This window comes from Typopeltis vanoorti, chromosome 3, assembly GCF_054136105.1.
Source record: "Typopeltis vanoorti isolate ZY-2024b chromosome 3, IOZ_Tvanoo_1.0, whole genome shotgun sequence".
NCBI lineage: Eukaryota > Metazoa > Arthropoda > Arachnida > Uropygi > Thelyphonidae > Typopeltis > Typopeltis vanoorti.
The window spans coordinates 167,064,037-167,079,571 of NC_143551.1; the positions used below are offsets into that span (position 1 = coordinate 167,064,037).

The following is a 15,535-nucleotide window of genomic DNA, read 5'->3' on the forward strand; positions in this document are numbered from 1 at the left end:
TTTAAATGGTGTGTTAGTTATAATCTTAGATTAAATCTGTATTATAAAATTGCAATGTACTCCTAGATCAAATATCCCACACAATATCAAATATTAGTAATTACGTTCTTTTCTGATAAATGTCATTTATGGTTCAGCCAATGAGGTCATCTGCTCACTTCCCTAATTTTCTCAGAACTCTTATATAATATATATATATATATACACAGGTAACCCTCATATAATGTGAATGTTTAGGTTCCATAGAAATGGGGCTTTATATAAATCATGTTATGCGACACTCAGATCATACAGAAAAAAGTAGGGTTAGGTTAGAAAATCGTTTATTTTACAAATTATATAAACAACAATGACATATCCAACAAAAAAATATTTTTATTTCAATTCATGTATACCCTCTGTCCAAAAAGAAACCGAACTTTTCGAAAATAGAAGAAACTAGTGGCGCCACCTGTCGTATCTTTTTTGTTGTCAAAAGCGGCAACCTTTATTAGTGTTGTGTCAACTATGTTAAAGATACCAAGTAATTTTAAACCTGGTTTTACTCCATTTCCCAAGTAAACAAACAGACTAAAAGTCAAGTTTGCGCCTGCAATTGATGCAAGTCTAACTGATCCCACAGGTAGTGCAGGACCAGGGCAACTCGTGGCAAAGGTGGAACAAGCTCCGATCACTAATCTTAATATTTACCCTTAATGCCAAAACACATCTCCAAGAAGGGGATATATGATGTTTTGTATTAAAGGCAAGGGGCCACTACCCACACCGGTTTCGACCTTTATTGAGGTAGAATGGGAGTTCATGTCTCTCATCATTGGCCTTTGGAGAATAAAGCATGCTGAGGATCAGCAGACAGTAAAAGAGGAGTATGATATAAGATAGAGTAGGATAGTAGGAGGTAAAAAGAGGCCTCAGTCAACCTGTTTAGCCTTATTGGCTAATTGGTCTGTAACATATAATCTCAATTTACCTGTTCAGAAAGTTAAACATAGACTTTTGTCTCTAGTTCTCATATTATTTTATCTAAAGTAATGATTTACTCCAGTATTAATGGAGGTTCTTTTTATGTTACTAGATATAATATCCTTATTTTTATTCCAGGTAAATAATATATATAATTTTTTTTTTTTTTTTTTTTTTTTTTTTTAAAACAGGATATAAATAATAGGACTTGTTTAAATATTTATTTTAAATCTAAAATAACGGGACTTAAGGTCCGGTAAGTAGGAATGAATAGGAACTTACTGAGGAACTTGTATACCTGGTACCACTGGGACTTAGAATGGGGAAGAGACTGGCCCGGGAGATGCCGCTCACGAGGAGCGGCACCGCCTCGCAGTAAGCCTTCGCCGCCTGGGTTCTCAGCTCTCCCCCCCTTGTTTGGAGTAAAGAAACCGTGCCAGCGAAAGCTTTCTGGCTAGGGGAAACAGAGTGGTTATTCTTTTTCCTGGGGTGGGGGGGGATGGTGGGTTTTTTTTGGGTTCTAAAGAGATATACAGGGCTTGATGCGTCCCTGTATAAGAAAGCATATTATCGGTGGTTTGCAGTATTGATTCACAAATTTAAAGTCTCCTAGTAAGTGCCTTTCTTGTGCAAGAAATTTGTGTAAGTAGAAAAAGAAACCTTTTCTTATTCTTGCATACATTAAATTTGCGTCTCGTACCTGGGATTTTTTCCGTACTTTCCAGATGTGATATTTTAGTACATTGATTAGGAAGATAGTGAACTTTTGGGTTTTTTGGACTGGTGGCGGGAATTGTAGTCGTACTACCTCTTCTACTGTCAGCATGGGGATTCCCAATGCTGTGCTGAGTCTCCGCCAGATGCGTTGGGCTGGTGGGCAAAAATAAAAGAAGTGGTCCACCGTTTCCACGTCCCGGCAGACATCGCAGAATGGGTCGCATGGGTTAGGTACATACCGGGATTTCACCTGTTTCACCGGGAGCCGCCCGTAGGCTATTCTCCAGGCTAGATCCCGATGAAAAGGCTGTCCCCAACTATTTTTGATGTTTCTGAAGAGAATTTCATTATTTGTACTAAGATTGGGTGTATCACGCCTGGAAAGTTGGAAGAAATCCCAGTATACTGCTTTGGGTTTGTGTGTGAGGATTGCTATTCCTCTGTCTCTGAGTGTTGTGATCGATTTCACTACTGTACGGTACCACTTGGGCACCCCTCTTGCGCGGGGTCCAGCATAATCCGTGATCCCAAAGAGGGGGAGGAAAAGTCCTATAAAATATCTAATTAGTAGGCCAGAAATGTGGTTGGAGTTTAAGGTCTCGTCAGTGGGAGCTAGGCTAGAAATACCAAGATTTAGTCATACCGAGCTTGTAAGTATTTCGCCAAAACAAGTTACCATAAGGTGTTTTAACCTTATTAAATAAAAATCTCTGGAGGAGATATAAATGTAGGAAGTATTTTTACCTTGGGTATAAATATGTTAAAGATACCAAGTAATTTTAAACCTGGTTTTACTCCTGGGTAGTGGCCCCTTGCCTTTAATACAAAACATCATATATCCCCTTCTTGGAGATGTGTTTTGGCATTAAGGGTAAATATTAAGATTAGTGATCGGAGCTTGTTCCACCTTTGCCACGAGTTGCCCTGGTCCTGCACTACTTGTGGGATCAGTTAGACTTGCATCAATTGCAGGCGCAAACTTGACTTTTAGTCTGTTTGTTTACTTGGGAAATGGAGTAAAACCAGGTTTAAAATTACTTGGTATCTTTAACATATTTATACCCAAGGTAAAAATACTTCCTACATTTATATCTCCTCCAGAGATTTTTATTTAATAAGGTTAAAACACCTTATGGTAACTTGTTTTGGCAAAATACTTAGAAGCTCGGTATGACTAAATCTTGGTATTTCTAGCCTAGCTCCCACTGACGAGACCTCAATAAAGGTCGAAACCGGTGTGGGTAGTGGCCCCTTGCCTTTAATACAAAACATCATATATCCCCTTCTTGGAGATGTGTTTTGGCATTAAGGGTAAATATTAAGATTAGTGATCGGAGCTTGTTCCACCTTTGCCACGAGTTGCCCTGGTCCTGCACTACCTGTGGGATCAGTTAGACTTGCATCAATTGCAGGCGCAAACTTGACTTTTAGTCTGTTTGTTTACTTGGGAAATGGAGTAAAACCAGGTTTAAAATTACTTGGTATCTTTAACATATTTATACCCAAGGTAAAAATACTTCCTACATTTATATCTCCTCCAGAGATTTTTATTTAATAAGGTTAAAACACCTTATTTTAACTTGTTTTGGCGAAATACTTACAAGCTCGGTATGACTAAATCTTGGTATTTCTAGCCTAGCTCCCACTGACGAGACCTCAATAAAGGTCGAAACCGGTCTGGGTAGTGGCCCCTTGCCTTTAATACAAAACATCATATATCCCCTTCTTGGAGATGTGTTTTGGCATTAAGTGTAAATATTAAGATTAGTGATCGGAGCTTGTTCCACCTTTGCCACGAGTTGCCCTGGTCCTGCACTACCTGTGGGATCAGTTAGACTTGCATCAATTGCAGGTGCAAACTTGACTTTTAGTCTGTTTGTTTACTTGGGAAATGGAGTAAAACCAGGTTTAAAATTACTTGGTATCTTTAACATATTTATACCCAAGGTAAAAATACTTCCTATGTTGTGTCAACTGTTTATGACATTTGTTTCATTAGAAGCCGAGTTATAGTGCCAAGAGTGACAGTGTTTTGACGAACGGTCAGAAAATGAGTTTCAAACAGAGAGCAGCGATCAACTTTTGTGTTAAACTTGGTAAAAGTTTTAATGAAATGCATAAATCAAATGCTTAAAAAAGCATACAGTGATGAATGTTTATCCCACACTCAAGTTTACGAGTGGTGTAAGCGATTTCAAAAGTGGTCATGAGACGTTTGAAAATTATGAAAAGCAGGGTCGTCCAAAAACTGGACTGAGCAAAGTTAACATTCAAAAAGGAATGATTTCATCAAAGAAAACCCGAAATTGTCTGTGAGATTGATTGAAGATGAATTGGGGATTCCAAAATCAATTGTGCACAACATTTTTACCAAGAGTTTGGGCCTTCGTAAATTGAATTCACGATTTGTTCCCCACAAGTTGACCGACGACCAAAAAATGTATCACTTGAACACCGTAAGGACCACATTAAAACAGCTCATAAGGACTCAAACTTCCTTGAAACAATCGTTACTGGTTATGAAACGTAATGTTTTGAGTATGAGCCTGAAACAAAGTGCATTATCCACAAAGAATTTGTTCCGCCTGGCCAAACGGTCAATGGTGAGTTTTATCTCAAAGTTTTGAAGCAACTGAAAGGAAGAATTCGTTGCATATGGCATGAATATCATGATGCAGGCAGCCGGTCACTTTTGTACAATAATGCACCATCTCATCATTCGAACATTGTGAGAAAGTTTTTGAGTGAAAACCAAGTTTGTGTGTTGGATCACTTGCCGTATTCACCTGATTTAGCACCCTGTCACTTCTTTCTATTCCCCCCGACTTCATCTGCCGATGAAAGGAAAGCGATACAACACCACTGAAAACATTCAAGCGGCAGTAACCAAGACCCTCAACAGTATCTCAAAAACCGATATAAAAAAACTCACTTAACGAATTAATTGACTACGCCAAACGCTGTATCGAAGCTGAGGGAGAGTATATTGATTCTCATAAATAATTTGAATAATTATAATTGACCTGGGTTTTATTATCTATCAAAAGTTCAGTTTCTTTTTGGACAGAAGGTGTAAGTTAAGAACACAAATAAACTATGAAACAAATACATAGTATAAAAAAACTATAAAATTACAAATTGTATGTAAACTTCATTGCACATAATGCATAAATGTTTTATGCAAAATAAAATGAAGTGCATATTTTAATCATCACCACCCTCTCAAAAATAACATTTCGTAGATGTTCTTTATTTACAAGTGGCTGGACGTCGTCAATCACTTAAAATCTGTTGGATATCATTTGTATAATTTTCACTGCATACTTTGGCTGGTTTAGTTGTCAAGAAGTAAGTAATAAGACCTTGCTTACCACTATGATGCACTTTTTTTTTATTAAGTTCATAATATGGAGGGGGACAAATATCCAATTGTCTCGTTAATTTTCCGGAGTGCTCCATTGAGGGATCATTATCCGTAAAATAACTTCGCTAACTTTCTTGCCAAGTCCAATCTTTCTGCGAATTTCTTTAAACGGATTCATCACAATCAGAATTTTCGGCAGAACTTTCCCCGCCACTTGATTTGAAGTCATCTATTAAGTGTATCAGTTCTTCTTCATTTAAATCTGTTCCCCATCAATTAATTCACTAATTTCATTTTCAACCATATCGCAAAAATGTGTGCGATGTTTATTATATGACTCATCTCGGCATCCACCTGCAGTGGATGCCGAGCCGAGTCATACTGATTCGCTTAAATTCCAAAGTTCTTGCAACAACTCCTATGTTTTCTCCATCATTCAACAGATGCAAGATTTTAATTTTATCTTTGAGAGAAATTAATATTCATTTCAAGGTTTTTTCCCTTTTCTTTGCAGATTTAGTGGCTATTACTATAAAAATAAATTTTTTACATAAAAATATTTGTGAGATACATATTAATTATATCTATGTAACTCACTAGAAAATAAAGTGCTCAGCTTGAGATTAAGACTTATGATTTTCAATGTGCTTTCCAGGCAAAACAAAGACAATTTTCAACAATAAACACTTTATATGGTAAACAATTGACATACATGCGTGCTAAAAGGTATTTTCCCCTAATATATATTCGCTACTTATAACTACATAGGCGATACGGACAGACACAAATTTAAAGAAGATAAATTTGATTTTTAAGTCACGCGGTGAAAAATATATGAAAAGTTAAAGGGTTCCTACCAAGTTATATAAGTACAGAATTGAACAAGGGTTACTACAATTTGTAGATCGCGTTATATCGAAACCGCGTTGTATAAATACTGCATTACATGAGGGTTACCTGTGTGTATGTGTATATATATATATCTGAAAGCACACCCCAACTCAATATCACCAGAGTTAAAGATCGGTACCATCAACATAAGAAGCCCGAATGGCAAAGAAATGAAGCTAGCTGAGGAATTAGATAAGTACCAGATCGACATAATAGGGGTGACTGAAACAAACAAGACAAAAGCTGGTGAGATCTTTCTGAGCAATAAATAGAAAATGTTATATTCAGGGAATAACAATCAAAGAAAAGGAGTAGCCATAGCATTCAACATAAAATACAAGGCTAATCTTGCATGTATTTTTGAAATTATGGAGACAACTACCGTTTGAATGAAAACTGTAGTTTAATATAACTAAAATCTACAATTCGACGTTTCAACCTTTATTTCAAGGTCATCTTCTGGAGCATACAACTATACACAGAAAACAAGCTACACTACAATCAAACGGGTTTGTTAAAGATACCGACCAACTGCTACAACAATTGTTGGCCTGACCTCTGGTGAAAAAAATAAAAATAAAAATAAAAAATTTAAAAAAATAAATAAAAAATAATAATTATTATAAAATAAAATATATATATAAATAAATAAAATAAAATAAAAAATTATACATCAACGTTTAGAGTCCTATTATTGATGTTATCTGTTGGTTGCAGAATTACATTGGATGCAACAACAAGTAACTATCTATAAACATATAATAACAACATGTTATACCTGTACATTCCAGCCAGTTGGTATGGAATGGCTTCTAATAATAGTTGTAGATTGGCTAGAGTCCTGACTTATGCTGGATCTTATATATTAGGTAGGCTGATGGGTGCGATCCAGATCCTTGGAATTTTCATGCCTTCTTTGTTGTTAATATTTGGATAGTTTATCATCCAAATATCAACAACCAAATACCATACGGCTAATCTTCTTGAATGGCAGGCAGTCTCAAGTAGAGTAATGTGGGCAAATATGAGAATGGAGAACTGGACAATGAGACTTATTTTTACCTATGGTACCACAGAAGGTTCTACTAAGGTAGAAGTGGAGGAATTTTTTGAGGCTTTACAAAAAGTAACTGACACAATCAAAAAGGAAAAGTTGTTCCTTGTTGGGGATCTAAATAGCAGAGTAGGAAATGATTATCAGACATACAAATATATTTTGGGAAAATTTGGAGAAAAGAGCAAAGCTAATAATAATGGCATATATCTATTGGATTTATGCTCAGGACATGGACTGGTTATTACTAACACCATGTTCCAACATAAAAATGTGCACAAATTCACATGGAGAGAAGAGGCAAAGAATAAGAAAAGTCTCATTAACTATGTTATTGTTGATAGTGATGTTTTCTCCCTGGTGCAGGACACCAGAGTGTACAGAGGATCTGAAATTGGAAGTGATCACTATTTTAGTCTTGAGCAGGATAAAAATTGAATTTCATATTGAAAAGAATAACATGTAAGAAAGTTTTAAAGCAAATTAAAGATGAGCAGCTTTCATGTGAACTGTAGACTAACGTACACAAAGATTATTGAAGGAAAAATGAAAGAGTTTGAGAACAGGATTCAAACCTTGGAGATTCAGTGGCAAGCCTTGAAGAAAGCCCTGATTGATTCAGCTAGAGAGGCATGTGGTGAAGTAGTCTGCAAGGATATAAAAATTAGAACTGCATAGTGGACACAGGAAGTTAAAGAGGCAATGAAGGAAAAGAAGAAAGCATATCAAAAGTTTCTGGCAAATAAGTCAGCTTGTGCTCTTAGAGAATACAGAGACGAATGTAAGAAAGCTAAACACTATGTAAAACTAGCTAAACAAAAGTCATGGGAGGACTTTGGCAAGAACACAGAAAATAAATAGAGGTAAGACATTATGGAGGTTGTTGAAGAAGCTTAGAAATGGAGGAAAGAGTGCTGTAAAAGGAGTTAGAATGATAAAGGTGACATGAAAACAGGAGAAAAAGATATCATTGAAGTATGGAGTAATTACTTCGAAAAATTGCTAAATGAAACAAGCAGTGAGAGCACAGTGGTAAAACACACTCAATAGGCATACAGTCAGGAATACATATCCATACTTGAAGTAGAAAAAGCTATCAAAGGGTTGAAATGAGGAAAGGCAGCAGGAGTAGATGATATTCGACAGAAATGCTAAAGCATGGAGGTATAAAAGTCTTACAGTGGCTGCACTGCATAGTTCAGAAGGCCTGGACAGAGACACGAATTCCTGATGATTGGAGTAGAGCTCTAATAGTACCCATATATAAAAAGGGAAATAAAACTGAATGTGAGAATTAGAGGTATTTTCCTACTGAGTGTTCCTGGCAAGATCTATGCAAGTATACTTGAGAAATGTTATATGGTGTCAATGGGGCATTATATCAAGCATTACTTAGTCTTTATTTGAGTTGCAAGTCAGCAGTTAGATTTGAAGGAAGTACAGGAAGATGTTTTAATGTTAAATCTGATGTGAGACAAGGATGTACATTATCCCCTCTGTTATTCATTATCTATATGGATCACATTATGAAGGAAAGTGGTATTAAACATGATATCAAAATTGGAGATGTTAATGTATGTTCTTTGCTTTATGCGGACAATGTCATACTTCTAAATAAATCCGCTACAAGTCTGCATGATTCTCTGACTAAATTAAATAACTCTTGTAATAGATATGGTTAGAAGGTCAGCAATAAAAAGACAAAGACAATGAAAATAGGCAGAATCATTGAAAATGTAACTGTGTTGTGAATGGAAAACCTGTGGAACAAGTAAAACATTTCAACTACTTAGGCACGATTTTTAGTGAAGATGGTAAATTAAATATGGAAATAGACAACAGAATCAACAAAGCTGGTAACAATAGGAAGTCAACTGAATAAATTCATATATGGAATAAGAGAGAAATTAGTCAGAACACTAAATTAACTCTATACAAGACAGTGTTCAAACCAGTTTTAACTTATGGATCTGAGAGCTGGGTGGGTCAGAAGTAAAACACTTGACCAAAGACTAGAGTCCGCAGATACGAGAGTCCTGAGAAAGATTATAGGCATGAACAGATGACATCAATGGCAATATCATATTAAAAACAAGGATATTAGGAAAGAACTAGACATTGTCAGCATCCAGGAATGTGTTAGCAGAGCTAATCTGAGGTGGTATGGTCACTTAAACAGAATATGCAAGGAAAGATTAGGAAAACAAGTGTTCTCTGCCATGTTGGCAAGAAAACAACCCAAAGGAAGACCAAGATATAGGTGGATTGATATGGTACAAAGTGCCTTAGACGATATAGAAATATAAGATCTGATAATGTTGGAGTCTTGACAAGTAACAGACTGATTTGGAGGAAAATTGTAGATAGGAAGTTAGTAATGATGTAAATTTTTCATGTAGTACTATCATATCCTGTGCACTCCTTGAGGGTACATGTCAGGAATTTGATAATGATGATATATTATATAGGTTCATCCATGAGTCAGAGGGAGGGCATCTAACAGGTTATAAAATGCCCAAAACCTATCATATCTTTCTCTGAAACCTTCACTGAAGATCCTTTCAAAACATTCACTGGAAGCCTGTTGCACACTATCATCAGAGAACATAAGAACCTGGAACTTACATACTTCTCAACACCCTTACTCAGATTCCATGAGTATTAAAAATCTCACTTATGTTTATACTATTAAGATCGCCCTTCCCCTAACTAGTGTATATGTTTCAATCATATCTCTTTTATTACTCTAACTTTAAAGAGCACATTCTTTCAGCATGTTCTTCAATGCACAGCTACTTTGACGTTATTTCTAACTCAACTCTCTCTCTCCCTTGACTTCCTAAACATACTACATCTTTACTTCTATTATTTTTTTCCATATTTTTTTTTAAAGATTCTCTAAGAATTTAGCCTGAATTCTTATTCTTAATGAGAATGCAGCTGTTTTCACAATTTTTTATATATTTTTTTTATTTTCATATCAGTTATATCAATTTTATCAAAGATCAAAGGATTAAGTCACTTTCCTTAATAATGTTGTCTACACACACATTTGGCATCTAAGCAGAGATATCTAGAAACCAGATATATCACAAGTCCCAGCCAATTCTCTGCATTACTATGGTAGAGATCTCCACACAGATCCCTTGACCCTTAAACAATCACAAGTTATAAATAACGCAAAAATAATAAAAAAAATGATAAAAAGGAATTATTTAATATTTATGTTTTAATTATTTCAAGTTTGTATTCTTAAGTTAATAGAACAGGTTTAACTTTTCTAGTCTGCATCTTTCATGGTAACATTCTGGAGGATATTTCATCCTCTAGAATGATAATTAGAATTTTTTAGAATGAAAGAGTAATATTAATTTAACTATACCTGCTAGATGCTTTCAGAATCATAAAAGAAAACTGCACTTATGTGAATGACTGTTTAACAAAGAATGTTCATAATAATGCTTCGTGGCATACACAACACTAAGAGGAAAAAGTACATTTATTAAACTCACTAACAGTTTGCTGATTTTCTACCCAACACAATCAAAGCACAATTATTACTGCGATAGGTGCACACACAGCATTGAACTAAGTACTTGTGGAAAACAATTTAAATTTTAACTTTTGGACTAGTAGATTAATTAACATCTGCCTTGAAGGAACACAAAAATTACATCTGTGATCATCTGTATGGCAAGTTGAAATTGGCAGACATTCCTGGGCAATCCCTCACATAGATTGGATGGAGGAAAACATCTATATTACACAGAAGTCTGAGAGACAGTTTTTCAAATTAGCATCAGCTATGAAGCCCTCTCCAAACCTCAGGTATAGTTGAATTAATTTATCAAAGATCTGGGAAATCATCATTTTAAGACCTGACGGACTGAATTCTCTAAATTAGCTTTATATCCACCCGATAGAGGTGACATGTATGAACCTTAGTTCTGTTTTCAGTTACAATTTAAATTGTTTTCCACAATTACTTACTTGAATGCTGTGTGCCTATCACAGTTATAATTGTGATCTGATGATGCTGGGTAAAAAAAACAGCAAAATAACAGTGAGCTTAATAAGTGTTTTTTTCCTTTCTTAATGTTGCATATACCGTGAAGCATTATTATGAATAATCACCTAAGCTTTTCTTTTTGTTAACACAGAATGGTTAATCAAAATCTATGAAACAGCAGTGAACTGATAACTTCAGATACCATAAAAGCTGAATAAACAAAGTGTTTAATGTATTATCTGCAACTTTTTAAAGGAGCCAGTATTTCTCATTATTGTTTCCTAATTTTATATAATTTAAAATAAGACAATCTGCAACATCAAATTAACATTCAAACTTTTAATGGATCTTAATTTTTAATATGAATATATAAATTAATAATAAGTTTCCATTAAAATAAATAGACAAAGCAATAAAAAAATTACCCGTTAGAGGAAGTGATGGACGTTCAGTGTTTGGCAATTTTCCATAGTATAAAGTTTTTGTCAAGCGATCTGTCAATTCCAAATGATCTTTAAAAATCTGAAATTAAAATAGGCTGAATTAATTACAAGCATAAATACATCTACTTTTTATGCTATAAAGAACAGTGAACCAAGCATATCATTTACTATGGTGAAGCATAAATTACTTCTGTAAATTCAAGCATGACATACCACTGATACTACAGAGCCAACCAAAGCTTGAGTTAGAATGTCATAATTTCCAGCTTTGTAGCTCAGCAAGCAACTTTCCAAAAATGGAGTATCCATATACTTAGCTACTTCCCCCTCTTAGAATGGCATGATAACAGTCACCAACTGGTCGCAAAAGTCACATTCTTAATAAAGATACTCCTGACACTATCATCAAATATGACACTCCTTAACATTGAATTTTTTCTTTCACACACTATTAGAGAAAGATGTCTCATGGTTGCTCTATAGATTCTCTTTCATTCTTGTCATGAGTTTTTCTCTTCTACCTAATCCATGTTTGGATAATTCAACTCACCCATAATGATTACTAGTTTAGTACTCATCAGGATAATTTGGTAATGCAGTGTTGTAATTGTATAATCTAAGTGTTCTTCTTCTCCCATAGTCCTAAATGAACCATTGGGTCATTCATGGCTGGTAGGTGATACTCTTTGCTAGCCTCCTCCTCCAGTCGTCTTGGTCTCGTTCTTGATGTCAGTTGAGAAAGGGAGGAATTTGTCCATTTTTTGATGTTATCAGTCCATTTTAATCGAGGTCGGCCTCTAACCCTTGATCCCAGAATGATTCCTTCTAAGGTTTGCTTTGGAATGCCATTAGCCCTCTCCACATGTCCGAACCATTTCATCTGTCTTCTTCTGATGACTGTCAGAATATTTTCCCTTTTTCTCCCATCTATTGAGTCAATCAGTTTTCGGACATTTTCATTGGTTTCGTGAGCGGTATAGGGAATTCTCAAAAGTCTTCTGTAAGTTTTCATTTCGAAAGACAGGAGTCTCCTCTCATCTTCCTTCAATAAAGTCCAGGCCTCACAACCATGAAAGCAAAATTTGTGAGTGAAGTATCTTCACAACTAGGCTACTTGTATATAGAAACTATTGAATTTACATCAATTGCCTTAGTAGACCATAATGTAAAGCACACTTCCTTCTAGACGTGCATAACATTATGCATTTTCTTTAAATATTTTGCTCCTGACATTTGTGGATAGACATGACTGACAAGTTATCTTCTTTTTTTTTTTTTTTTTTTTACTTTCAAATAATGTATTTTATTTATTTTAGTGTCTTCTGAAGCCCAATACTCTTTTCTTATGTGTATAGTGTTTGGTGACAAGACTTTCAGCAATGTCAGTCATGACACAGGTACATCAACTAATTAACTAAACTAATATTTTTTTTTATGATCACAAAGATGAGAGAAAATAATTCATTATGTTAAGTGGCATCAAATTAACTTAAACACTGCTCGCATAATGAGTTTCATATAAATTTTATAATTATTATAAAGGCATCTATCTCCATTGTAGGAAACCCAAACTATCCACACAAGTTAAACTATCATACCTCTTCTTGAACTCATTGACAAATGAAGCACACACAACTGAGTCAGGCAACACATTCCATTCATTCACCATTCTCCAAACAAAAAAATCTAGTCCTCACACCCTTGTTAACTACACACTTAATTTCCAGGGATGACCTCTTGTTCTTCTACCACTAGCTCACTGCTGAAATATTTCCTCTGCATCAATCCTATAAAATCCTTTTAGTAACTTAAATGTTTCGATCATATTCCCTTTTTTCAGCCTATCAACTAACTTCTGTAACCCACAAACTCTTCATCTATCAATGCAGGGTGCATATCTTACACTACTAAACAATTTGGTCACTCAACTCTGAATCATTTCTACCACTTCATCTCCAAGGAATCCAGGTGACCAGACCTGAGCACAGTAATCCAGATGTGGATGCATCAACACCTTATAAAGAGAAATAATAACTTCTTTATCTCTGCATGTTGGTGTGTTCTTCAATAACTAAGTAATCCTATGAGCTATCTTGAACACCTTCAAAATATGCCCTCTGAACTTCAACTCTCTATCCACCAACAACCCAAGTCCTTAGCCTCACCAATCTGCAGCTCAATTCCATCAATGTGGTACACTGCTTGTAATCTTTTAATCCCAAAATGCATAACTTTACACTTTTCCACATTGAGCTGACATACATTATCTTCTGTATATACTGCCAGTTTATTTAAAGTCAATAATCATAATAGGTTTTACGTAAGTTTTCTTGAAATTTCATAAATGTCCATAATTTACAAATGACAGGGACTAGATGAATTTAGCGAAATTCTCATAAGATAGGAATCAACAGGTTTAAATCCCGATACTCGATGACTCACTGATGTATGAAAGTGCACTCAGATTGCCGTTGCGATGTCTCAAAAAAGTCATCCGGCAATACTAATTTAAGCAGGACCAAAAGGCAAGACCTCCCACAATGCGTGCTTCGCCCTGTGTGAAAAGGCTTATTAATCATAAAATTGCAAGTTTGGGCATGCAATTGCTAGTTTTCTAACCAATGAAGTACACAGACATTAAATGTAAATAGTTTACGGATTTATTATTATTATTCGTGACATTTATGTTAATGGTCCAATTATTCTTGTACAGCATTCATTGAGGGGCAATACATATCTTTCTCGATATATATATATATTTATTAAAATGTCGTTACTTACTTGAAAATCTGTTAGTATATTGCAATTATCAGGATCAAAAGTTTGAAGTTTATAGTTAGACAACTTGTCTGAAGTTTCTGCGCAAATACTTTCAACGCTTAAAGAATCACTTTCGTTATCAGTGCCGTTGATTTCAGTAAATTTATAGACATCCATATTCTGTCACGGAAAAAAAAAAACGTGTTACGCCTATTTCATACACATAAAATGCTATTTAACGGTATGCTTTCAACAAACATCCCACCAATTCGAATACCTTACAACCTACGTTCCTATATACTCGACACACGAAAAAAAAAACCAAAAGCCTATAACACATAAAAGCACAAAACATACAAATTCCCTTCTCTTCGAGAGTACACTGTTTTTTAAAACGTCATTTTCCGTAAGCCTATTTATTTGATAATTAAAAGCTCCGTCCTGCTTTCAAATAACTAACTAAATAAATAGAGAAGGAAATAGAACATTCCATTGTTCCCCGCCAAGAGTTCTTCCAATGATTATAGGAGAGCATCAACTTGGATAATACCATCACAAATCTGAAAGCGACAAGAGGAAAAATATAGTTCATCAAATTTAGACACCATTTAGGTAATTAATCGACTCTTATAATTCTTAATGTTCTTAAGAATTATAAGATTTTCGCAGACAAAGGAAAAACTACTTGTTACATTCTTCATATATCTTGGTTGTGGTTTGACTACTACTACCATGGCCGTACGTACACTTTTCCGGAGGAGGACGAGCCCAAGGGATAGAAAGCTCCGAGGCCTCTTCATTATTGTTTGTAGTCCTTAAACTGGCCTTATTTTTCAGGGCATCAGCTAGAATCTCGTGCGGCTTTGAATCCTACCACTAATCTGGTAAGACGAGGAGAAAGGATATATTCGTGAGGGCCGTCGTAAAAGTGCTACTAAAGATCAGGGCTCTTTACTAAAAATGTTGTCGCCTTATGCATTATCTTGGGCAAAGGAGGGATATCCATTTACAACACTCATGATATTGATACTACTCAAGATCTTCCAGAAAGTTGACTAACTCTTTATGAGCATTCCAATTTGGACTGAACTACAACACCGTTTCTTAAATTTTACATAGTGCGGACCAGTTTTTCAAGTATAATTTGCAACCATCACGTATACAATAATTACACATTTCTCTCATTTAATTTTATTTCTCGATTTTTTTTTCTCTATCGACAACTCATACTTTATGGAGAAGGTAATTCCAGAGAACAGAGATAGAAGAAATAAAAGATGATTCGGAGTAGCAGGCTAGCAGGTGAACAGAAAATGGATATCAGGCAGAGGTTG

The 15,535-nt window shown here is 35.2% G+C and overlaps 1 protein-coding gene across 1 annotated transcript in view; it reads right to left on the reverse strand.

Moving 5' to 3' along the window:
- Positions 1-14,430, reverse strand: part of LOC150108731 (protein CNPPD1) — a 111,778-nt gene extending 97,348 nt beyond the window's left edge. Inside the window, exons 1-2 of the mRNA XM_090416185.1 lie at positions 14,223-14,430; positions 11,424-11,520 (exon numbers count right to left, since the gene is read on the reverse strand). Of these exons, the coding sequence (XP_090272311.1) occupies positions 11,424-11,520; positions 14,223-14,378 (253 nt within the window). The 5' untranslated portion in view covers positions 14,379-14,430. The remainder of the gene's footprint in view (positions 1-11,423; positions 11,521-14,222) is intronic.
- Between the last annotated feature and the right edge of the window lie 1,105 nt (positions 14,431-15,535).